We start from the raw sequence: 26,800 nt of genomic DNA, 5'->3' as shown, positions 1-26,800 counted from the left end.
AGTCCCCAACCTGAAGGCATGAACTTTGATTTCCTCCCCCCACCCCGCCACCTTTTTCTATTCCTCATTTTGGCTCCCCTCTCATCCCTTCTCACCACCCTACCTCATTCTGGTGGCACTCCTTCTTCCCTTGTACTCTCCTATTGGATTCCCTCTTCTTCAGCCCGTTACCTTTTCTACCTATCATCTCCCAGCTTCCCCTCCCCCATTACCCGGCTTCGCTTATCACCTGCCAGCTTGTGCTCCATCACCAGCCCCATCTTCTTATTCTTCCCACTTCCTTTCCAATGATGATGAAGTGTCGCGGCTCAGAACACCAGCCGTAGATATTCCTCTCCATAGATGCTGCCTGACCTGCTCAGTTCCTCCAGCAGTTTGTGTGAGTTGCCCCGTTTAACCCTAGCCTAATCACGGGACAATTTACAATGACCAATTCAGTACCTCTTTGGACTGTGGGAGGAAACCGGAGCACCCGGAAGAAACCCATATGTTCGCAGGGAGAACATTCGAACTCCTTACAGGTAGTGGCGGGAGTTACACCCTTGTCACCTGGACTGTAAAGTGTTGTGCTAACCACTACGCTACCATGCTGTCCTTAATTTTCTAAAATTTCCTCAATGGAAATTACCCTTAATTTTCTGATGTCAAGATACACCCTAGGATACACTGGGACACCACCAGTGATGTAACCTGGGGTCATCAGGAATTTCAGCATCAGATACTCTCTCCTAGGCGACCCAGCCAGGGTTGATCAGGCCCTGGCTTGTGACCCAGCAACACTGGCCCATGGGTCACACCTCTCAATCCACAGCCATCTGGAGGCTCGCTCAGCAGCCACTGTGACAGTTCTGATGGCTCCTTTCCTTGCTCCCCTCATAATGCCAAGGAGAGAGTGGGTTCTGCGTTGCAGGTAGAATCAGGTCTGAATTTCTTACAATCCAAAAAGAAGCTTGTTAGAAGTAATCTGCGTTGAAGGAGAACGTAGCAGCACAACGGATTAAGAAAAGAGGTGGTATTTAACTCAGCTATGCACTGATTGTAGCTAACTAGTCCACAAGAGATTCAATATAGCAGATGTAGGGCAGATACAATCCAGGAGCATCATACAGATTTGACAAGGATTTCAGCTTTGAATGAAAGCTTCAAAGGCTTTTATGAGGTCGAAAAGACCTCGCTAATATTTAATACGTAATATAGGAGATGATCCTTCAGCCCATGCAACATCTGTGCTAATCATGATGCCAATTAAAATAAACCCCATCTGGCCTGCACATTGTCTGTATCCTTCCATACCCTGCCTGTTTGTCTGCCTAAGTACCTCTTAAACATTACTGTCATATCTATTTCTACCACCCCCTCTAGCAGTACACTCCAAGCACCTACCACTCTCTGTGTAAAAAGAAAACGTGCCTTGCAAAGCTCCTTGAAACATTTTCCCTCTCATCTTAGACGTTTGCCTCTAGTGTTTGATGTTTCATCCTGGAATTCTGGTCTCTGAATCTTGGAGTTGCCATGCAATGGAACATGTGAGTGTGATGAAAAAGATAAAGATTAGCTTTAGTTGCCATTTGTACAATGAAACTTACGGTTAAATGCATTGTTTGGATCAATAACCAACCCAGTCCAAGTTGCTCTGCTTCTCGTGCTAACAGAATATGCCCACAACTTACTACCCCTAACTTGTAAGTCTTTGGTCTGTGGGAGGAAACCAGGGCACTGCGAAGAAACCCATGAGGTCACAGGGAAAACCTACAAACTCCTTCCAGACAGTGGCAATCATTGAACTCCGATCGGTGTGCGCTGGCACTGTAAAGAATTGTGCTACGCTAATCCACACCATTACTTTGGGAGCAGCTCTTCAGCCACAGGGAAGAGGTGACTGAGGGGGACCCTTGTGACGTCTATTTGAGATATCATCAAAATATATTTACTGTATATATTTTGAGTGTTTTGTGGTTATCGCTATCTTCATAAAGGTGCAGGGGTAAAGGTAATGTGGTTCAAGCTGAATGAATTGTGGAGGCAAGCAGGCAAGCACGGGCAGATCTTGGTTCTGGTATGTAAATTGTTTGGTAGACTATAGCATTGTGTTGCATATTTCTCGCACGATGTAATTGGAAACCCTGCTGAAATAGTAAGCAAAATGGAGGTAAGCAATGTGAAAGAACTGGATTTTCAAGTCCTTTCAAACAATTGCTTGTTGTTCCTTCTGGTTAATACCAGTGTCTGTGACTATGCACATTGACAGCAAAGAAGCTGCAAAGAATCCTTTCTGAAATCACACTGAAATAGGTTAGTCTGTGAAGGTAAGGCAAACTTTGCAATATAAATTTCTCCTGCTTGCTAGCAGACATTAAATTTACTGTAGAGATTGTGAGTTAGCCTTATGGCCTGCCCTTATTTTAGGTAATGGCTGTGCTGTGTATGTTGAAAATGGGAAAATCAATATCATAAATAGAGCTGAGTTAAGATCATTTTGTTCAGAATGCTACCATATCACATTTCTTGCGAGTAGTTGTTGGAGTTCTTGTAAGGAGTTGTTTGCAATAAAGCACAAACCATAGCAAAGCAATAAATGTAATGGAAGACAAATGTAAGAGACACTTTTGGGTGTGAATCAGCAAGAGGGATTTGTAGTGTTATACATTCCATTATATAGTATTATGACTGAAGAAACAGAGCAATTACAATTAAAATGTGGTTGTTTTTTAGAAATAATTCCAAATCTTACTTCGTATAATCTGTTACAAGCATCTGCCTGAGTATTACTTAGTTTTCTCTGATGTTAAACTGGATTGGTGAAGGAACTCTGCTAAAGTCCTACAGCCAAACCCTCCCACTTTCACCATAAGTAGAGAATGTGTGTATCTTTTGTCACCAAACTGAATTTGAAATTACTTTTTTTTCTCCTTAGGTTCATTACTTGATGTTGTTTTTCTCTTTCTTCCTATAATTGTTTTCCTCAGCTATTGACTTTAGTCTTGTTTGATTTCACTCCCTCAATCTCCAGGTATGAGCCTTCTCCCTGTCTTCTTCTTCCCTGGCTTCACAGAATATGCAGGGAGTGTCTTAATTCTATAGATGCGCCAGATGCTTTGCTATTGCGACATTGTTTTAGCTGGTAGGCATATGCTCTAAATCCACATGTAGAGTCAGATCTAGAATTTCAAATATCACTAATTAGATGTGACATTCTTGTTAGTTTCAGATGTGACCTGATTTAAGATCATCAGTGTGTCTGTGGGTGAATTGAATTTCAGTACCTCTATTAATCATCATGAACTCCTTGGCATGCTTTTCATCATTTCTGATATCCTGCTTGAGTCTGAAAATGAACAGTACAAAAATGATCTCGATGTAATATTTACAGCATATTTACTGGACAAGACATATAAAGAAGGTAGAGTTTTGGGATGGAAACTCTGAAGTTGGGGTTTTCCTGGGAGTTTTAGAGGTTGACATATTTCTGATCTGTTTCATAAATCCATAAGGTTCTGCATGTGCTGGAAATCGATCAGCATGTACAACAGTGCCGGAGGAACTCAGCAAGTCAGGCTGCATCTATGAAAGGGAACAATCAGTCAATGGTTCAAACCAAAACCCTAAATCAGGACTGGAAAGAAAGGGGAAAGAAGCCAGAATAAGAAGGAGGAGGTGGGGAAGGCGTAAAGTTGGCAAGTGATGGGTGAAATCAGGTGAGGAGGAAGGTGTGTGGATGTATTTTTGGTTTAGTTAACCACGTTCCTCTTCCATCAATGTTTCTCCTTTATCATCTAGCTGGGTGGACACAGACTCACCTGATTCCATTCTTAGTTGTCCAACATAAACAGAGAATCAACTTCACTGGTTTCTCATCTTACAACCATATTTACATCTTTTGCATTCTCGACTGACCATTCCCTTACCCCTATGGTGGGTGAATTGCACTGGGCCAATGGCCTCATGATCATCTCCTTACACATGTCTGATATTATTCATGCAACAATTGATGTCGTACAATGTGCAGCCTCATTTATTCACTTGACACAGAAATTGGCCATTGAAGGTAAATTCTGGTGCATTTTTCACTCTCTGTTAATCAAGATTCAAACCCTCCAGAAAAGCAACAAGAGATCTGAATCAGAAGATCCAGACAGGGTCCATGCATTGTGCACATGGCCTCTTGCAGACACACTTTTGTCCACAGACCTCACTGTGGTATCTCACACATCATGCACTCCAGTGATCACTGGGCTTGTGTTGAGTTTGTAACACAGTGGCCTGGAACTCCACATGGTATGAGGGGTTGAATAAAGTTAGACATTGCCTTGGACAAACTAACTCCCGTAGGTGAGTGGCATTTCACCTTTTCACCTCTCCCCCATGCAATCCTGACAGTTTTTTCTCACCTCCACATCTTTCTTCTATGCCATGTTACGTAACCAGCAACAATGAATATTAATCGAGACAGGTTATATAAAAACAACAAAACATTTATTAAACATGTATAAATGATAAGGAAAAAAAAAACAAAGGAAAACTTTAACCGGAGGTTAAACAGGTAAGCAGCCGTTCACCGACTCGCCACTCGGCTCTGGTTCTTAAAGCGTTAAATACGAAAACAGTTCTTAAAGCGATACAGTCAGATATAGTTCCTAAAGCAATAACTTCGAAAGTCCAACAGTTGTACACGTTCAATTGGGAGAGACTTCTCTGGAGAAGGATTTCTTCACCGATGCACCTTTACTGCTGGTTCTGTCCACAGTATTCACGATGCCGAAAATAAACAGTTTAAATCAACTGACCTTAAATTCCTTTTAGAGAGAGAGCACCCTTTTGCATGAACTCATTGCTCTTTCTGGCAACAATTATCTCGATGCAGGTTGCTATTCCAGCGAAGAATCAATAAGGTCGATTCTTTATTGAACTGCCAAACGATGCCGACTTCTCTCGATCCTTCGATGAATTCTTCACTCTCCCTTCAAATGTCAGAATTGAGTAAATTGGCACTTCCAGCCACAATTTTCCAGTCCAATAAAACAATATCTTGTAAGAGAACGCACCTTCCGTTTTAAAAATGAAACTGCGTCACAAAAAACAAACACGCAACAGAAACGGAGGTACAACACGTTCTACCTGGAAATCTACAAACTCAAAAACCTACTGCGTCACCTGAGTCGACCCTTATATAGTCCCGGGGCACATGTCATCACGTGACCTCACATCGGTGGGAAAATCACATCGGGTGACCTCCAAAAGACCATTACAGCGTTCTCACAAAAAAAAACAGATCTCTTTGAGCATGTAACAGCTGATATACTGCGACAGCCATGAAAAATACACTTTAAGAACTGATTGACTTCCCCATTAGCTTTACAGCCAGCTCCATCAGAAAACAGAGATAAATTGTTTTAGTACGTGAGTCGGATGAAAACAATAGTAATGATTTTTTTTTTGCAAATTTCCCAACCTGTTGTGTGACTTTCAGCAACAGTTGCAGGAGCTATAGACAAGCTCTGGCATGTTTTTGGCCATCTTCAGCTAGTGTTTGCCATTCAGAAAATTGGAGCTGGAAGCACAACTCTTGTGTCCATCTGTACTGGGTCTAATGGTCAGCCGGTCAATAGTGCATTACATTTAATCAAGGCATTTATCAACATTATTCACATTAGTTACCCACATCCAGCAAAAGATGAAGCATTCAATGCAACTTATGAGGCAAAGAGTAGTGGCTGACAACATAAAATAGTTGACAGACTGTTAGGCTCGTATTCTGTAATCTGGTAATTTACTGTGACCTGATTAATTAATTTTGCTCCATTTTTTCTAAAAACAGAATTCACAATGGAAAATGTGGGATTATTTTGATGAAAATTCAACTGGCACTTACTTGTTCTGTATCTTAGATTTAAAATGTGGCATTAAAATTAACCTGGATGCAGAATTACTTCACATTCATAATATAAGCAAAATATTGAATCTCCTTCTAATTACAGGGATACATCAATTTTGCCTCCAAGCTTTCTTCCAATGCATATAAAGAAATGAAACAAAAGAAAAAATGCAATAGATAACAGGTCTGATCATGCCCATGAAGTGAACAGGTAAGTTATTTATTCAGGGAGGCACCCCTTCTCAGAAAAAGAAGATATGATTTCTAAACAGTCAGATTATGACTGCAATCAATGTCACAAAGTTCGTGATAAGGTGTGAACTAGAATTGGTATAAGTTAGTAAACAGGTTCAAATATAAACATTTCAGAAATGAATAGGCCGCTAGGAGGTCGTACTGGGGATAAAATCACTCTTGTTGATTAGCTGAGCTGATCTGTTTTATTACAAACTGCCAAAATTTCTTGTTTGAAAGCTTTGTTGATACTTCACCATCACTGATCCAACCTTCACGTTGCCTTCATTAGATTTCCTCATGATCTTCCTTTGAGCCAGGCCTCTCATTGAATAATGGTAGGATGCTGTTACAGAAACATGGCTTCAGAGTGACGAAAGTCAGACATATTCCAGGCTACTTGACACTAAAGAATGACTAGGAAAGTATCTAAACAAATGGAACAATGTTGTAAATTAGGATGACATCAGTATAGTAGTTAGAAAGGATCTCATATTGGTGGCTTCTCTCTTGATGTTGGATTTGGCATAAGTAAGGAAATCAAAGAATCATGTAACAGGAGTATAGGCTATCCCTAGGGATACAATACCATACATCTGAATGAGCTTTCATAATATTAAATACAGAAGTCTAATGTACATGATACGTTAATTCCTACAAACAGCAGAAATCATTTTCTCTGTCTCTCCACTATTAATAATTGTTCTCTCTTAACAGTCTTATGTGCTTTTGATGCCATTTATTACAATACCATGCTGGTATGATTACCATAATGAAGGACTTATGGACAAAATTAACTTGTGGATATTATTTTAAAAAATACCAAAGGGTCTCGGCCCGAAACGTTGACTGTACTTTTTTTCCATAGATGCTGTCTGGCTTATTGAGTTCCTCCAGCATTGTGTGTGCGTTGCTTGGATTTCCAGCATCTGCAGATTTTGTCTTGTTTGTGATTTTTTTAAAACATGAAACCTGTTTGTTACGCAGAGGCAGCATGTATTCTGGGGTCCTAATCTACATACAAAGTGAGCAAATCAAATTACTTCTTAAAATCCCAAGGATACATTCCTTGATTATTTATAAAGTGGACTTTTAGATCAGCATTTTAAGGAAACAGCAGGTAACAGGCTAGTTTAGCTCTGGTAGTGTCTAAAGAGAAAGAGTTAATGAATAATCTTGCTGTAGAGGGGGTGTCTGTAAAACAACCATGATGCTATATTAAATAATATATTAAGTTTGAAAGTGATGCAGCTCAGTATGCAACTAGGGTTTTCAATCTAAACAAAGGAAACAATGAATGTGTGAGGGGGCAGTGTGGCTGTGTAGGTTAGGAAACTAGGTTTAGGAGTATGATGGTGAAAGGCCAATGGCTAACGCTTAAAGAAATAATGATTCACAACAGTTATAGAAGAGGCACTAAGACAGAACAGGAAAAGTGGTGCAAGACATTGATTACAGGGAAATTAAAGATAGCATGAAATCCAAGCAAAAGGCTTTTTTAGAGGTGTCAGGAAGAATATTCAGACTCAGGAGTGGGAACATTTTAGAATACAAAGCTTGGACAAGACATTGATAGAGAAAGGGAGAGTGGAATATGGGAAAACTAGCAAGAAGCAAAAAAATACATGCAAGAAATTTTTAAAAATCAAAGATGTAAGAATCAAGGACTCCTTCTACCTTGGTCACTGTCTTCTCCCTTCTCCCATCAAGCAGCAGATCTAAAAAGTCTGACAGCATGAACCACCAGACACAGGATAGCTTCTATCACACTCTTCAATGAAGCAAAGATAGTTGGTGCTCTAATTATCATCTTATATAATCAAAATTCCACAGATTACAAAATTGTTCTCACAGATTGGAGGGTGCTAAATGTGATTCCCATTTATCCCATGCTAAAAGATGAACTCTTGAACTCCTGATCTCCCAACATATTTCGTCATGGCCTTTGCATTTTGTCTACCTTCATTGCACTTTGTCTGTAACAGTAACACTACATTCTGTATTCTGTTTTCTATTTCTATCTTCCATGTCATTATGTATGGGATGATCTGTCTGGATGGCATGGGAAATGAAAAGTTTTTCACTTTATCTTGGTGCATATGACAATAATAAACAAATATGATTAGATATGTAGAAGGAAAAGACAAGTTGCGAGGAGTGTAGAGGCACAATCTGTCTCTACCAGCCAGCTAGTTGGAGATTCATTCTCCTGAGGATTTTTAGAGAGGGTGGGGGTCAGGCTGCAGGCTGTAGACAATGTGACTGCTGAGACTGATCAAGGGAGAAAAATGAACAACTGAGGCAACCTCAAAGAGGATGAGCAGCCGTAGTGATAGCAAGGTATCAACAAGTATCATTAAGCAGATTCAGCTTAAATTCATAAACAGAAAATCAAGTTTATTGGACTACTTGGAGGATATATCTAGCAGAATTTGTTAGGATGGGCCAGTGGGTGGAGTATATCAACGTTCAGAAGGCTTTTGACAAAGATCCACATTGGATGGTGGTGAACGCAGATTAAAACCCATGAAATCAGGGTTAATGCACTAGTATGGATTACAAGTGTTTTTTGCAGTAATAAAACAAGTTTTAGGAATAAGTGAGTTCTTTCTGATTGGAAGGCTGTTTGCATAGCAGGATACCACAGGATCAGTGTTTGGGCCCACCCTCTTCACAGTTTATATCAGCAATTTGGATGAGGGAACCAAATATAATAATTCCAAGTTTGCTGATGACACAAAAGCAAGTGGACTATGAGAAGTGCTGAGCCTACAATATGGCTTCAAGGAGGTGCAGACAGGTTGAGTGGATTGGGCAATAACAGCAAGATAGAAAACAAAATGGAAACGTGACGATGTGCATTGGGTGGGGGAAAATCTGAAGTGCAGAGTCTCTTTGAAATAGTGAGACATTGGGAAATGATAATATTCAAAAACCTGTGTATTGCTAAACCCAGATGTTTGCCTTTATTTTCTAGAGTACAAGATTAATGATGACTTTCTATAATAATAGAGTTTTGGTGAAACCACTCCTGGGGTATCCAGAACAATTTTGTTTTCCTTTCCTAAAGTGCAATTTATCTGCTATAGTTCAGTGAATGTTCATCAGATTAATTGCTTGGTTGGCCATTCTGTCAGCTGAGGAGAGATTGAGAAGATTAGGCCATTGAGTTTAGAAGATATGCAAAAAAAAAGCTTAAAAAGGAAGTTTAAATTGATCTCTGTGAGGGAAAACAATTGAGGCCTCAACAGGAAAAATGGAGCAAGTGTATTCTCTAGCTGAGGAACCTAGAGCAAGAATTGTCAGTCTCAGAGCAACAAGTATGTGTGGCATCTAAGAAGGAGGTATGTCTTCACTCAGAGAAAGGTGAATCTGTGAAATTGTCTTCCATGGAGGACTGTGGAGGCTCAGTCAGAGACTTCATTCAAAATATAGATTTGTATATTTCTGAATGTGAATATAATCTAGAACTGAGGGAATAGAGAAGGAAAGTAATGTTTGAGGTTTGAAGATGAATCATGGTTGTCTTGAGTTGTTGGTTAGGTTTAAGGGGCCACCATTAAAACAGATTACCTAGTCATTACTTAATGTCTTTAAGGGGAACTTCCTGTGTGAATTTGATGCAACTATAACCCACACTCCAGAGGACAACCCTGGGTGTTAATAACTTTGTGGTGTGAAACGTGAGACAAGTTCAGCTCTTTCTTTCATTGAGCTATAAGTGAAGGCATGTTGTTTTTCTATGTTGTAAAACTGAAACAGCCATTTTGAATGCACATCAGTTGTAGTGATGAGTGGACTACTGGAAAGTAGACTAGTGCCCAAAATGGAAAAATCATAATGTGCAAGAAGTTGTGCCTGTGCTCTGCAATTTGAGATTGCTTTTGGTACATTGGCCTTTATTAATCGAAGTATTGAGTATAAGAGCTGGAATGTTATGATGAGGTTGTATAAGGCATTGGTGAGGCCGAATCTGGAGTATTGTGTTCAGTTTTGGTCACCAAATTACAGGAAGGATATAAATAAGGTTGAAAGAGTGCAGAGAAGGTTTACAAGGATGTTGCCGGGACTTGAGAAACTCAGTTACAGAGAAAGGTTGAATAGGTTAGGACTTTATTCCCTGGAGCGTAGAAGAATGAGGGGAGATTTGATAGAGGTATATAAAATTATGATGGGTATAGATAGAGTGAATGCAAGCAGGCTTTTTCCACTGAGGCAAGGGGAGAAAAAAACCAGAGGACATGGGTTAAGCGTGAGGGGGGAAAAGTTTAAAGGGAACATTAGGGGGGGCTTCTTCACACAGAGAGTGGTGGGAGTATGGAATGAGCTGCCAGACGAGGTGGTAAATGCGGGTTCTTTTTTAACATTTAAGAATAAATTGGACAAATACATGGGATGGGAGGTGTATGGAGGGATATAGTCCATGTGCAGGTCAGTGGGACTAGGCAGAAAATGGTTTGGCACAGACAAGAAGGGCCAAAGGGCCTGTTTCTGTGCTATGGTTTCTATGGTTCTATATAGCAGATAAACCAACCTGCAACTGATTTCCCAATTAAAGCACTCACAAAAGTGATCTCAAATTTGAGTCGAGGGTTCCTGTTTCCAGTCCTCAGATAACACATCATTTAAGGAATGTGGAGTGAAAGGGTTCATTCAGAGTACAACTGAGAAACAGCAGCAGAAAATGAGTTGTCCAACATAAACCTGGGAAAGCATTAGAACAACAAATAAACACTGGGACTACAGTTACAGAGAAAAAAGAGGTGTTTTTATATAGCGTCCTGTACAACTGCTCCTGCCTCAAAAATATTGTCATGTAGTAATATGGGAAAATTACAGCCCAGATTTAGGAATTAACAGTAATCTGCAAAATCAATTGTACCTTTGACATCATGCAGTCACAGAATGCTATGCTATTGGATTTTTATTGTAACAGGCACAATACTTGAAAAATACCTGATTTAAATTGTAAAGTCTACATCTGAGCTATAAATCTTGATCTTGAACAGTGATGAGAGCAAACACTTCTTCAGGGCCAAAATAACCTATGAAATAAATAAATGGCTTGCCAACTCAGTATCATCTGTTTTACTCATGGGAGATGGTCAAGCTGTAACCCTCTGAGGTAGTGTTCAGGCTTGTGTTCAAATGGCACACATGGGCTGAGCTTATTATCCTATATTATATGCATATTAGTTTCTTTCTAACTAATGTAAAATTCTTATGGAACTCTGTTTTTTGTTCTGATTTTAAAATATTTCTGCTTTAATTTTCTCCTGAAGTGAATAATAGTCACTGTTTTGACAGTCATTACTCGTTCATTTGCAATATCTATATCTACATTTTCCAAAATCAATTCTTCCATCACAAAGTTCAAATAGTACACAAATATGACTTTGGAAAAGAAACAGAGTCCAGATCAATAGGACTGAGACTATCAAGGGTGAAATCCAAGTGAGGTAATCCCAGAGAAGGCAAAGCCCAGACATTAGCATTATTTCCAACTTGAGGATATAACGTAAAACATCTTTCTTGGTCATGGGGTCAGCAGCAATTCTAATGATGATACAGCTCAATATTTAATACTAGTGGGAGGAGCATCAAGACAAACAACCTCAACTATGTGTCCTTTACAATTCAATCCAAGGTTCTAATCAACTCATAACCTATTTCCTGAAATTAACAGGTACTCAGCAAATATCCTTTTAAATATATGATGTTCTAAACAAGCTGTTGGCCTCATGAAACATTCTGTGGCAATTATTCCTAACAGCATCAACTTTCCATAATCTTTAGCTCCCCTTTCCAGAATTTCCCAGTCTGACTTAGAATGAGAATGCTATTATAGAAAAAGGCAAGAGATTGGGAAGGTTCTCAATACTAAAATTAGCTTGCATCAATCTATACCCTTTGAGTGCCCTTGGAGTAAATGCAAACTGACACTTACAGGCTTCCTAAATCAAGCACTGAAAGATTTAATTTTGTACTTTCATCACCAAGAGTTAAAAACTCATTTTTTATTAAAACCAGCTGTGAGTCCACAATGGTTCCCTGGGGGAAAGCTACACCCATCAATGTTTTAACACCACCTCAGTGAGCTTCATGAGGAATAATTACAAGTGCACAAACCATAATACATAAGTGGATTATTCATGACTGTGAATATTCATTCACATTTAGAAGTTAACAAGGAAGGAGATGGTTTTGTATTAATATACCCAAAATGAGAGGAAGCTTTTCAAGTAAATACATTCTTGGTTGATATTAATGGTGTAGATTTATAAGTTACAGATTCAAACAACTCAGAAGGAAACCAATTAGTCATCGCACTGCTGGCAATTCTTTCTAATAATTGTTTAATTAGTCTATCTTTGATTTGCCTTACACCTGCAAATGTCCTTGCTTTTCAAGGGCATAGCCTAGTACCTGTCAAAAGTTATTGTTGGGTCACCTTCTGCCACACTTTCATGCACAGCATTTGAAATCAAAATAAGCGGTAGTGCAAAGAAGTTTCTCAGTCATGATTCTTCATCCAATTATTTTTTTAACTTTAGTTAAGAGCACCTCCAGTGGTAGAAAAGCTTCTCCTTATGCTTCTTGGAGAAGCCTAGTCTGATTAGGAATAGACATGATGGCTTTGTGAGGGGTAGGTCACGTCTCATGAGCCTGACTGAATTCTTCGAGGAAGTGTCAAAGCACATTCATGAAGGTAGAGTAGTGGATATGATGTAAATAGATATTTAGTAAGCCACTTGGCAAGGTTCTCATGGTAGGCTCATTGAGAAGGTCAAGAGGCTAGTCAAGATCCGGGTAATCTGGGCTGCGTGGATTCAGAATTGGCTTGCCCACAGAAGGCGAAGGATAGTACTATACAGAATGTATTCTGCTTGGGGTTCAATGATAAATGGTGTTCTGCAGGGATCTGTTCCCGGTCCCATATCCTTTATGATTTTTATTAATGACTTGAATGAGGAAGTGGAAGATTGGATGAGTAAGTATGCAAATAACATAAAGGTTGGTGGTGTTGTAGAAGGTTGTTGTAGGTAGGTTACAAATGGACATTGATTTGATACAGAGCTGGGCTGAGAAGTTCAATCATGAAAGGTCTGAAGTGGTACACTTTGGTAGGTCAAATCTAAAGGCAGTGTACAGGTTTAGTAGATTCTTCACAGTGTAAATGAACAGAAGAACCGAGGGACCCACATCCCTTAAAATTGCTGCACAATTGAGCACCCAGAGGAAACCTATATCTTCACAGGGAGAACAGACAAACTCCTTACAAATGTCATCAGAAATAAACTTGGGAGAGTGAGCTTGTCTACTAAAACCATGTTTAAGTGTTTAATTTGAAAACACATAAATGCTTAAGTGCAAAATATTTCTCCTAAAATCTATTCTCTTCTTCAGAGATTTTAGCTTTCACTGAGAAAACGCACACCAGCAGGGCAGCTATCAGCAAAATGCTACTACAGCTCAGGCCGTCAGAGTTCATTTATATCGCAGTTGTCCCTCTCAATTGTTTTGAACAAGGGTTAATAAGGGTTATTGAACAGCTCCATATATTGTGTTATGTTTTTTTTCTGATATAACAAAATACATGTTAATATCATGAAGAATATTTGAGCTTTTTCACAGAATACAACTTTGGTCAATCTCAACCAAAATCTTCAGACCAAAGAAAAGTTATTTAAAATAAAAACTGAACATTAAATTAATCAGAAACTTATTTTTCCCTCTGACTGAACTGGAGCCTTGCATTTTTCGTGCAAGCCAATGGAGAATGTTTGTTTGCAGTTTTTGGTTTGCCATGACGTAGTCAATGCTGTTTCCTTCCTGCTTCTTGCAAGGTTGCAGCAGAGATAAGGAAACAGCAGAAAGCAGCTGAAGGTTCTTTTATAAACACACAAATCCGTGAAGATCTTTCTGTGACAGTTAACAGGATTCCTGTAAAGGGTCTGCTTCATTTTTAAATTTTCTTGTCATTCGTTGTTGAAGAAAATAGATCCCATTGATTGGCACATGGTGAAAACTTACTGTTATCAATATTGTGTTGACTGTGTTCATTAAAGTTTGACCAAACTTTTGTGAATCCAGTCTTTGGCTCCATTCATATTCACTACAAATTTAAAATCGAAGAAAACCATCTGGTATGTTTTTATACATTGATATTCTTAACTTTTGTTTCATTCCATGCTTGTTTCAAATGACAGAATCTATTTCTTTTCCAGAACAGAACAACTTGGTCTGTACAGGAAACATTTGACTGTGGAAACAGGATCCAGGGCAGGAACTCGTTGCTCTCACACCCGAAGTCTCATAACCCTCTTTGCTGTTTTTGAAATTTCAAATTTCTTTGGGACTTATATCAACCCTGAAAGCTTCACCTTATCATCAGTACCCACAGCCAGCTATGAACTAAAATATTTGTAATCTAATGGGAACTCATATACTTTGATGAGAAGGACTTTCCCCATATCAAGTGGACCAACTCTTCTATTGCTGTAGCACAAGGAATGCACTGCTATGGCGACAGCTGTCGGACAAAATGAACTTGTATTTGAGTTTGCAAGTAATGACATGGAAAATGCACAGGAGGTAAGATGCTATCCACACATAGGTAGTAAAGATTGTTGATAGAATACTGTACCTAGAACAGTAGGAAAATGTTTTCCTTGGTGAATGATTAATGAATTTAATTTCCACATAGCAGTAATTTGTACTTCTTGTTGGAAATTTGCAGGAAACCTGAATTCCTTACTCCAGCCAGAAGATTAGTGTGTGTAATGTAAGCTGTAAGAACGAAATTGGTCAGCCTCCTCTCAACAAATTAGTTTGTGTATGCACAGAACTGAGCTTTGAAATGAGAACAATTTATAATGGCTAACATTCCATCCTTGGATTCAGGAACAATATTACTGAAGCTCTATAAAGCTTGTGCTGCTACACAGGGAATTATCATGCAGAATGTGCAAAGTACTGCACAAGAAACATGGAGAGTTCTAAAATGCACGAGAAAGGAGCTGAAGTTAATTGGAAGAGGGTAGTAGCAGGGATGATGGCAGAACAGCAATGGCTGGAGTTTCTGGGAACAATTCAGAAGGTGCAGGATAGATACATCCCAAAGAAGATGTAGTATTCTAAAGGGAGGATGAGTCAACCATGGCTGGCCAGGGAAGTCAGGCAGGATAAAAGCAAAAGAGAGAGCATATAATATAACAAAATTCGTGTGAAGCTGGAGGATTGGGTAGCTTTTAAAAGCCAACAGAAGGCAACTAAAAATCAATAAGGAGAAACAATAAAATATGAAGGTATATATCAATAATAAAAAGAGGATACCAAAAGTATTTCAGACACGTAAAGAGTAAGAGAGGTGAGAGTGGACATCAGACCACTGGAGAGATAGTAATGGGGAACAAAAAAATGATGAGCGAACTTTTAGTATTTTGCATCAGTCTTCACTGTAGAAGATACCAGCAGTAGACCAGAAATTGAAGTGCCATGGGGGCAGAAGTGAGTGTAGTTACTATTAATAAGGAGAAGGTGCTTGGGAAGCTGAAAGTTCTGAAAGTATAAAAGTTACAACCCCATGGTTCTGAAAGAGATAGCTGAAGAGATTGTGGAGGCATCTTTAGATTCTGTAATGGGTACAGAGCAGTGGAAAACTGCAAGTGTTACCCCACTCTTTCAGAAAGGAGGAAGACAAAAGACAGGAAATTATAGGCCAGTTTGCCTGACCTCAGTGGCCGAGAAGATGTTGGAGTCATGTGGCCAAGTTTGCAGATGATACGAAGATACGTGGAGTAATATTGAGGAAGCAATGAGTCTCTAGGGAGTTAGACAGACTAGGAGAATGTGTAAAGAAGTGGCAGATGGAATATAGTGTAGGGAAGTGCATAGTCATGCTCTTTGGTAGAAGGAATAAAGGCATGGAATATTTTCTAAAATTCAGAAATCAGAGGTGCAAAGGGACTTGGGAGTCCTCATGCAGGATTCCATAAAGACTAATTTGCAGGTTGAGTTGATGATGGGGAAGGTAATGCAATGTATTTCCAGAGGACTAGAATGTAAAAGCAAGATATAATGCTGACACTTGATCAGGTCACACTTGGATTACTATGAGCTGCTTTTGGCCCCTTACCTAAGAAAGGATGTGCTGGCAATGGAGAGGGTCCAGACGAGGTTCACTAGAACGATCCCAGGAATGAAAGGGCTAACACCCGAGGAGCTTTTGGTAGCTCTGTGCCTTTACTCATTGGAGTTCAGAAGAATGGAAACGCATCAGATATCGATAGGCCTGGTTAGAGTGGATGTGGAGAGTGTGTTTTCTATAATGGGAGATCTAGGCAGAGGATCCAGCCTCAGAACACAGGGAAGTCCTTTAGAACAGAGATGAGGAGGAACGTCTTTAGCCAGCTAGTGGTGAATCTCTGTAATTCGTTGCCACAGATGACAGTAGAGACCAGTTTATTGGGCCTATTTAAAGAGGAGGTTGATGGGTTCTTGATTAGTCAGGGAGTCAAAGGTTCCAGGGAAGTCACTTGTCTGAGTGCTACCGGTACCATGTAACCCAGTACTACCTGTCGCATGGTCGGGTAGTCGGCGACTAAACTGGCTCTCCCACCAGGCTTGCCTGGTCAGGAGGGTGGCTAGACACACTGCAGGACGAAAAACAAGACCTGTCATAGGGCAGATGTACCCTCTCGTAGGGTCAACGGCCATCTAGCAAACACATGCCGTGAAGCGCGAAAGGGCATCCCTTGCATCGAAGCTTGATCTGGCCATTCACTGCAACAGAACTTCCGCCAGCCATCCCGGACCCCACCATGCCGCTGGATCTGGGAGGGGATGTCGAGAGGGTGGGTCTGCACCTGTGCAACCCCCTTCTCACCTAAAATCCACTCACGCACACGCTGTTCCTTTCTAAGGAGAGGGGTACCACCCCACTAACTGACTGAAAGGAACCATCATCATACTATGGGACGGATAGCCAGAGAGAGAGAGAGAGAGAGAGACAGGGAGAAAGCAGGAGAATGGGATTGAGAGGGGATAATAAATCAGCCATGATGAAACGGTGGAACTGAATTGATGGGTTGAATGGCCTAATTTTGCTTTTATGTCTTATGGTCTAAAAGGTGTTTCTGATTTATTTGAGGTTTTCTTGGACTGCATTTGTAGACATCGATAACACATGATCAAGTCCAGCATACAGTGACCTTATACATAGTTGCATGTACCAAACATTCAGTGAAGTGAAATCTTATTACACTGAAACTGTTTCTACATTATTGATATCCTAGTGCAGAGTCACAGTCCTACATTCACTGATGTGGAAGCAGTGGAAAGAGTACAGAGGAGATTTACCAGGATGCTGCCTGGTTTAGAGAGTATGCATTATGATCAGAGATTAAGGGAGCTAGGGCTTTACTCTTTGGAGAGAAGGAGGATGAGAGGAGACATGATAGAGGTGTACAAGATAATAAGAGGAATAGATAGAGTGGATAGCCAGCACCTCTTCCCCAGGGCACCACTGCTCAATACAAGAGGACATGGCTTTAAGGTAAGGGGTGGGAAGTTCAAGGGGGATATTAGAGGAAGGTTTTTTACTCAGAGAGTGGTTGGTGCATGGAATGCACTGCCTCAGTCAGTGGTGGAGGCAAATACACTAGTGAATTTTAAGAGACTACTAGACAGGTATATGGAGGAATTTAAGGTTGGGGCTTATATGGGAAGCAGGGTTTGAAGGTTGGCACAACATTGTGGGCCGAAGGGCCTGTACTGTGCTGTACTATTCTATGTTCTATGTTCTATTCATAACTCTGTTTTAAAACCTGGCCTAGCATTAATGCCATAGACAATTTCAGTAGCATTTGATCCCAATTTTGACTTGGTCTCCTTAATCTATAAGGCATCCTGCAGAACAGTCATGAAGTTCAGCTATTGACATAAAGGTGTTTGCACAATAAGAAATCCTAGATCTACTGATGAATGCATGGTCACAGAGCAGCAAAGACTGACGGCATAGCAGATAATTAAATATTACTACTTTAGTTTTAGTAATCCTATTAGAATTGTTCTAATGTTAAAATAATAGTCAACTACTTTCGATATACTGTATTTGTCCAATAGCTGGAAGTCATCAATCATAATCCATGATTAATACCTTATTGGTTCTGCTGGTGTATAATGGCTTAAAGTTTTAAAAAGTAGGACTTATAAATTAGCTGATAAATTGTGCTTCTTTATAATTTTAGTATTTCTGATGCAGCTGTGATTACAATCCATTAACTATGTAAAGAATGCTCAGGTATCTTTAGTTTTATGGGGTTAAATTATATTTGACAACATATTAACCATAAATATTGATTGTTAGATATGTCTCATTGATAAATATTAACACATACATGACATGCCTGTAACATATTAGCCTCACAATCTAAAACAGGAAAATCACCTAATATTTTTTTTTTAATTTAGCAAAGGCATAATTTCTGGTGACATTGCAACTTGAGAACTGCTGCATGTGATGAATTGTGATGAACTAAAACCACAAACAAACTGAATCATTGGCCTATCAGGAATCTGCCACAGTCTGCTGACATGTTACTTAGTTTTAATTAAATAACATAGTTCTTTTAGTCTTCAATACATACGAAACTAGGATAGGTGCCATAATCAGCACACTGAGGGACTAAAAGGAATTACCCTAAACCTGAATGCCTGAAGTCGAGTTGTGTTCCACTGAAATTAACATACTATTTTGAAACTTAAAATCCTACTGTCTGGAAGGGATATGTGGATGATCATGTTGACTACCTGTTTCTTTTCTAATCCTGTATATGCAATTCCCATTCAATATTATCATTTAATATTTTTTCTACATTCCTAACAGGCACTCGCTCCACTGTACTTCAAAACAACTGACTTCACAAAATAACCTCCTCTCATTTCCTCTCCAGTTTGTTAACGAATAATAAATCTGCACGTTTTGGGATACGAATACATTAATGTTAAATGGGGAAAAGAATTAAATATTTAGCTTAATGTCATGTGATTTAATGATACACTTCACGACTGCAATGATCATTTTCTGTACGTTCAGAAAGAGCCTGGAACCATCTGTTCTGGCTGCAGCCTTTCTGCTACAGCTATCTGATTGATCTCAGAGGGAGGACGTGCAGAGGAACAGTTTTCATATATTTGACACAGATGATTTGTAAAAATATTAATAAAATATTGGTAAACTCGCTGTGTTTGTTTGCTAGAGCAGTTAGGCTGTGGTCTAGAGCTTTAACTCTGAAAAGCACTCTCTAAAGCTTTCAACCAATTGTCCCTTCTTATGGATGCCTCCATTTGAACTAAACTATTGGCTGGTTGTCTTATGTAAGTAGAAGTTCTTGGAGATGGTTAACTTTTGTCATGTTGCCTTAAAATTGTGAGCAGTTGTTGGTTTAGTGAAGTTAATGAAATCTGTGACTAAGTTGAACTTTAACGTAAAAGTTTGGTTAGTTGGCAGAATAACTACGAGTGCAAAGATAAACAATTTATTATTGACAGGTTCTTGCAGGGTTACAACTACCCATAGGCACCCTATGCATATGACTGAGTGTTTGGAAGGATGGTGGCTTGGATGGAAATGGTTTTGCTGGCTGCTGCAGGGCTGCATGTATCTTCTTCCAGGTGGGAACAGGATATTTCCAGGTGCCTCCTCACTCTCCACCCACATCCCTAGACAGAGCAACTGGGAGCTGGGTCCAGCTGGAAACTGCAAGTGCCCAGCAGACTCAGTGTGGTGGGCTGGTGTCTGATCTCCCCATGCCTACTCTCTATCTTGTTACAATGTTTCCACAATCCCTTCCCACACAGTTTTCATTCATTTCTGACTTAACGAGCATTTTCGGTTTCAAGTTTTGAGAACAGCACCCTGTCATAACTTGGAGACTGCCTGGACTTCAATATTTATAGAATTAATTAAAAATAGGCTGAAAAGTACACTGTATATGAGTAGCGCTGGGCAATGTAGTAAGCTGTCCAGGTGTATGTTGAACATAATCCATTTCCTACAGCATTCCAGAACCTCAACATCATCCAGGATAAAACAACCCATGTAATTGTCACCCCTTCCACTACTCTTAACCTTCATTCACTACACTGTTGTGATTGAGAACTGAATCACTGGAGACAGAAAGCTGGTAGACATAAAAGGTCTTTATCCGTCCCAACAAACAGGCATTCTCTTACTAGAATCTCTTGAAATCAAGCTTTGTACTCTTAAGAACAAAAATAATAGCAGATGATCTAATACAAATTCAATAGCCAAGTGACATTGTTTACTTCAATATTTTGAATCTGATAAATGGTTCCATTGAGTTACGTACTTACAATAGGAACATACTATAAATGACAGATTGTTCAAACACTTTTGCTGGGACAAAGTAATTCACATGGATGGTAAAAAGCTTCTGATGGATAACCCAGACATCCAAAATTAGGAGCGTGAGAGCAAAAGCTGGGGTGAAATAGTGGGAGGTGGTTGTGAAAAGATTGGCAGAGGAATTGACAAAACAGCTCAAACTCTATAGGGGATACTGATAAGCCATCGGATTGCTGGCCACTGTTAGTTGGAAAGCAGTTTATGAATAGACAGCAGGTAAAGTAGCCCAGCTCCACTGATTTACAAGTAACTCTGAAAATTTAATTTCCTTTCCTGGACAGTGGTTCCTTGTTCCCCTCAGTTTCCAGGATTCCTGATGCCCAGGTAACTTGGACATCATTGTCAGAAATAAAACTGATGAAATCTGCATTATTTAAATAATTGGTTGAAATAATCAGCAACTTGGTTCCCAGGACACACCAACCTGAAACAGTGAAAACTGAACAACTCAACTTTGGAAATGGATTAAGTTTGGGTTTAATATTTTATTTATTATTATTTCTTGTTTGTTATAAAACCATGAGGGTAAAAATCAATCAAACCCAGCCCCTTTCCCAACTCACAGAATCTAAACTGCGAGGCACTTTAGAACATCTCATTCAAAATAAAATTATGTGAAGATAGAAAGAGACCAATAAAATTAAGTGAGGAAACAATCAAAGCAAAAGAAAAACATTTAAAAAATTAAAGCACAATTTTTAAAAATCTTGAACAATAATTAAAATCAAAAAGAATGAAATCCTACAACTGCAAAAGTTTATTTTCAATTGTCAATAGATTACTTGGCTTTATTTAAGACTTCCAACTCTTTAAAGACAAGCTAAATGCTTTTTATTGTGTTTATTGGTTTTCTGTCAAGTGCCACAGAACCAGCACCAACCACTGTACGTGCTCTTTTTACTTTAGCCTAATCTGTCAGTCAGGAGAGAGTTCCCCAGATGGAGCTGCATACAGGAATTCATTTCCAGCCTACATTTGATTCATGTTAGCATGGGTCAGACTCTGGAAATCATAGCCCACTTCCCATTTCTCTCGGTGAAGGCCACAGTTGCCTTCACTATGCGTGCATAGTCTGTGCTTGTTTGGGCGAAGAGCATTTGAAAATCAAGACCTCAGAACTAAGGTGGCATGGTAGCATAGTGTTTAGCATAGTGCTTTACAGTACCAGCAACCCCAGTTCCATTCCCATTGCTGCCTGTAACGAGTTTGTCCACTCTCCCTGTGACTGTGTGGGTTTTCTCTGGGTGCTCTGGTTTCCTCTCACAGTCCAAAGATGTACTGATTGGTAAGTTAATAAGGCATTGTAAGTTGTCCTATGATTAGGCTAGGATTAAATCAAGGGATTGCTGGGCGGCATGGCTTGGAGTGCAAGAAGGGCCTATTCCATGCTGTATCTCAGTAAATAAATAAACTTCATGGTCCACAAGGCTGTGGTGATCCCTGCTCTCCTAGGTACTTCCCAACTATCTACACCAAGCTCTCAAGGTATCGGGAAAATGCCACCAACATTGTTTCTGCTAAATCCTCCAAATTCGCCCGTTGGACCAAAACCAGAATGAGAATTATCATGAGATTTGTTAACTTAACAGCAGCAATTCAATGCAACACATGATAATACAGGAAAAGTAAATAAGAAAATCAATTACAGTAAGTATATATGTATATTAACTAGTTAGATTAAAAATAGTGAAAAATAAAAATAATATATATAAAAAAGTAGGTCGTGTTCACAGGTTCAATGTCCATTTAGGAATCGGATGGCAGAGGGGAAGAAACTGTTCCTGAATTGCTGAGTGTGTGCCTTCAGGCTTCTGTACCTCCTTCCTGATGCTAACAATGAGAAGAAGGTATACCCTGGGTGATGGAGGTCCTTAATAATGGACGCTGCCTTTCTGAGGCACTGCTGCTTGAAGATGTCTGAGATAATACAGAGACTAGTACCCAAGATGAAGCTGACTAATCTTACAACTTTCTGTAGTTTCTTTGTCCTGTGAAGTAGCCCCACCCCGCAATACCAGACAATGATTCTGCTCTCCATGGTAGATCTATAGAAGTTTTCAAGTGTTTTAGGTGACAAACCAAGGAGCTCTTCAAGCTCCTAAAGAAATATAGTCACTGTCTTGCCTTCTTTATAGCTGCATCGATATGTTGGGACCAGGTTAGATCCTCAGAGATCTTGACACCCAGGAACTTGAAATTGCTCACTCTCTCCACTTCTGATCCCTCTATGAAGATTGGTCCATGTTCCCTCATCTTACCTTTCCTGAAGTCCACAATCATCTCTTTGGTCTTATTGGCAACTCCTGCAACAACACTCAACTAGTTGGCATGTTTGCAATTTTGCAAGTTCCCACTGAGCAGTTTTTTCACAATGTAAACGCTTTTATCCTGGTATCACTGGCTTTCGGAAGAGCAGATATGTAACCTGTTATGTTACAGTCCAATTTACACTTTCATTGCTCTGAAAGCCTAGCCATTTTTCTTTCTGAAAAATCCAAATCATTGTTTTGAAAATATTTTTTACAAGTTCCTTTAGAGTAGACAGGGTGTATGTTTTCCCCAGTGTAGAAATATAGCTAATACCAGAGAGCATGCATTGAAGGTGAGAGGGGGTAGGTTTAAAGGGGATGTAAGGGGTAAGTTTTTTTACTCAGAGTGGCAGATACCTGGAATGCACTGCCTGATATGGTGGTGGAGGCAAATACACCAGAGGCTTTTCAAAGACGTTGAGATAGACACATGGATGTGAGGAAGATGGGGGGATATGGGCATTGTGTAGGTAGCAGAGACTTGTTTTTGCATTTTTTGATTGAATTTTTTGCTGGTTCAGCACAATATTGTAGGCCACAGGGCCTGTTCCTGTGCTGTACCAATCAGTCCTCTATAAAAACAACATATCAAGAAATTCCTGCAGCAATAAGTTTAAAACTAAAGAATAGGATATAACTTCAATAACTTTGAAATAAACTAGGGTGATCAAGGGAAACATGAATGGGGTCAGGCAGACAAGGCTCATGGATGTTCAGACACTTAGGGAATTATCGAGAAATGTTCTGTGTAGGAAAGGAAAAAATTAAGGAGAGTCTTTATTAATGATTTACATTTGTTGAACACACAATAGCTTCTCTCATTGACTACTCAGGATATTAGATGTGAAAGTTAATTTTTAATGATTAACTACTGCCATTGAACCAGTGAGTGAACATGTTCTGAATGGGATAGGTCAGCTGAATATTTACCATGACATGGATTAACTATCAATACTTTACAGAGCAGCAATCTTTCTGTTTTGTGGAAACACTTTGAAAAGAGTATTCTGCTTCACAGTCACTTTCAGCCATTACAAATAATCATATGGTCAAAGCAACCCACCTGTTGTCTGAACCTGCAAGAACTCATGAACAGCTGCATCTAATGGTAGGCGTGAGGGGTAAAAGAGGGCATAATTAATGTTTTACTGATTTAAAAAATTGGGCTGTGGTTTGAACAGTAAAATACATTATGGTTAATATTTACTAAAAAGCTTTTATAACTGTATGCATTTGAATAGAGTAAATCTTTTATTTTCTAAAGCTTCGTACTGTAAGGCTGGCATGGTGACACAGCCCATGCAAATCAGGTTCAATCCTGACCTCTGGTGTTGTCTGTGCAGAATTTGTACGTTTTTCCTGTGACTGTGTGGATTTCTCCAACTTTTCTAGTTCCCACCCACATCCCAAAGATGGCCGGGTTTAATTGGCCACTGCAAATGACCCCCAGTTTGGTGGGTGGTCAGACAATCATGGGGAGGTAATGGCCAAGTGAGAGAGAGAAAGTTTACAGAGAAATTAGTGGAAAATTGGAAATGAATATTTGCTGAGAGTGAGCATGGATGGAATGGGCTGGAAGGTTTTCTCTGCCAAAGGAAATATTTGTTGCTTTGTACACTCTTGGAGGTCTGATCTGGTGACCTTAGTTTTAACAGGTTGCTCCAATATTTGTTCATGCTGGTTTGATGGAAGAGAATTGATTCAGAAAGCAATCCTTGTGTTAGAGCAGAAACAGACCCAATATTGGTCGTCAAACCTCACTTAAATGTATGGATGCATGCTGCTGATTAGCTGGGAATCTGCACCCTTGGACAGATGCTGGAAAGGGGCAGGTTGATTAGGAGAAATGACCACCAATGAGAAAGTGAGTGAGAGCTAATAGTTTGGGGAGAAAAGGCCAAGTAGGGGTCCGATGATCATCTCCACATCACAGTGTAATGTAAAGAGCTCCTAGATGTGTATCTATGCAGTTGTGTTTAAGGCAGACTAACTCTGTATAAAGGGCATAAGGCCCAATTTTGCTGAAGTCAACACCTCCTTATTTGTTTCATACAATGCTTCATCATCTCTTTTCCTGGATTGTTTTTGGTGAAACAACCTGAGCAAATTGGGCTCTTTGCCACACATATAATGATCTGCAAAATAGATATGGCGTCTCCCAATGTCCAGATAATTATTTTCCTTATTTTGTTGAAGCATAATTAGTCAAAACAAAGCAGCATGTACAATGAATGGATAAATTGATTAGAACTCCATTGAAGCAAATAGAGCATTGCATTGACTATAATATTGCTGCTATTCCTGGATACTTACTCCTGGAGCCATTTTGTGTAATTAGTGTTTTTATGTTAGATTAACAACATTATTTCTTTTTGTATCTCCCAGTTCCTGTATGCATTATAGACCTTCTTAAATGACTCATTCAAAATTTTAAACGCACTCAAATAGATAATTACGTAAAGTAATTAAAAACTCATTTTAACATAAGCTGTAATAAAAAGAACCCTCATTATTTGATGTTATTTATTTGTTACCTGGTTCTAGAACCAAGTCCTGATGAATGAATGTACTCCAGCATCAGAAAATGGGGAATTACATGAGAAATTTTTCTGGCAGATATAGTGCAGTTTTCTCCTCTTACTTTAACCGTTCTCTCATCTGAAGATCCCAGTCACTCTGCTTTAGTGTGAAACACAAACCTGCCTGTTTCAAGCAACAATGTATTAGTACACTGGCACTCACTTTTATCTTGCTAGGAGCTGGTAAGGAGCGACCACAAATATGAATTTTATCTAGGATTGAGAGCTGTCATTTCTTTATTTGCAATTATAATCTTTTTTTGTTTCTCACTGTTGGTTATCTGCATTTATTTACACTAACCTTTTCCTCTTCACGTTATTTATAGAAGCTTTTCAGTTTCATGTTCCTTGCAAACTTTCTCTCTTTCTCCTGGCTCCCCTCCTAAATCAGTTTTTTTGTTTTTCTTTGATGAATTCCAAAAGGACTCATTCTTCAAGCTGTCTGCTTTTTCTGGCAATTTTGTATGCCTTCTCTTTGGATCGATACTCTTCTTAATGTGCTTCAATATATATGATTGAGCATCTCTCCTGATTACTTTTTGTAGCAGATTGGAATGAATAATTATTATAATGTATGTATACATTTTAAAATATGATCCATTGCCTATCCACGGTCAAGTAAACTTCCCTAATCTATCATAGCTAATTCATGCCTCATATCATTGTAGTTTCCTTTGTTCATATTTGGACTCCAATATCTCCATCCTAATGAAGAATTCCATCATTTTACAGATGCACACTTCTATAAAGAACTGCATGAAGTAAGATTATTACCTATTCCGGTCTTGCTATACAATACCTAGCCTAGGATAACCTGTTATCAGTTTAGTTCCTTAACTTTCCATGCACGTGCTTCTAAATGCCTATTTAATTCCGTCCACAATATCACCACTCCTGTTGGGCCAGCCTCCACCGTTGTTTTTGGCCTCTTAGAATTTTATTCCAATTCTTTCCCAGGTCAATGCCAGCAGCAGAAAGTTTGACAAATAAATATAGTTTGTTAGATAAATACAAATTCTGAGGTGGAGCGAGATTTCCAACATTATTTAATACTGGGCAAGTGAACTTCCATCCTGAAAGGTCTGTGATAAACTGGCACTGCAAAGAGAAGCCTGCATGAGTTTTTTTTTTGTAAGGTCTCTCTGGCTACCGAAGTGAGTTGAGAATGTGACCTTGTGCATTATGTGCAGTTTAGAGTTGGTCTTACATACTACTTGCAAGTAAAGGTTTTTTTGTCAGCTCTGTGCATTTCCTCCTTTACTTGTAAGTGTCTAACTTAAGTGAAGCCTGTATAGATGAATATATATTTGGAAGATCAGTGAGATGGACTTACTTGCCTTCTGCAGGGATGCAGGGGACTCAGTTTGTGGCTAAA

The 26,800-nt window shown here is 39.3% G+C and overlaps 1 protein-coding gene across 4 annotated transcripts in view; it reads left to right on the top strand.

Moving 5' to 3' along the window:
- LOC140200328 (ETS-related transcription factor Elf-1-like) overlaps positions 1-26,800 on the top strand; it is a 147,918-nt gene that overhangs the window by 32,214 nt on the left and 88,904 nt on the right. Inside the window, exons 2-3 of one of the 4 annotated variants that reach the window (XM_072263509.1) lie at positions 5,976-6,083; positions 14,335-14,701. In XM_072263509.1, coding sequence (XP_072119610.1) covers positions 14,630-14,701 — 72 coding nt within the window. In that variant the 5' untranslated portion in view covers positions 5,976-6,083; positions 14,335-14,629. The other 3 variants (XM_072263508.1, XM_072263507.1, XM_072263505.1) reach the window with 3 other exon arrangements.

Source organism: Mobula birostris, chromosome 7, assembly GCF_030028105.1.
Source record: "Mobula birostris isolate sMobBir1 chromosome 7, sMobBir1.hap1, whole genome shotgun sequence".
Taxonomy (NCBI): Eukaryota; Metazoa; Chordata; class Chondrichthyes; order Myliobatiformes; family Myliobatidae; genus Mobula; species Mobula birostris.
Note: the sequence above shows the minus strand (reverse complement) of the source record. Positions and strands in the feature narration are given on the sequence as shown.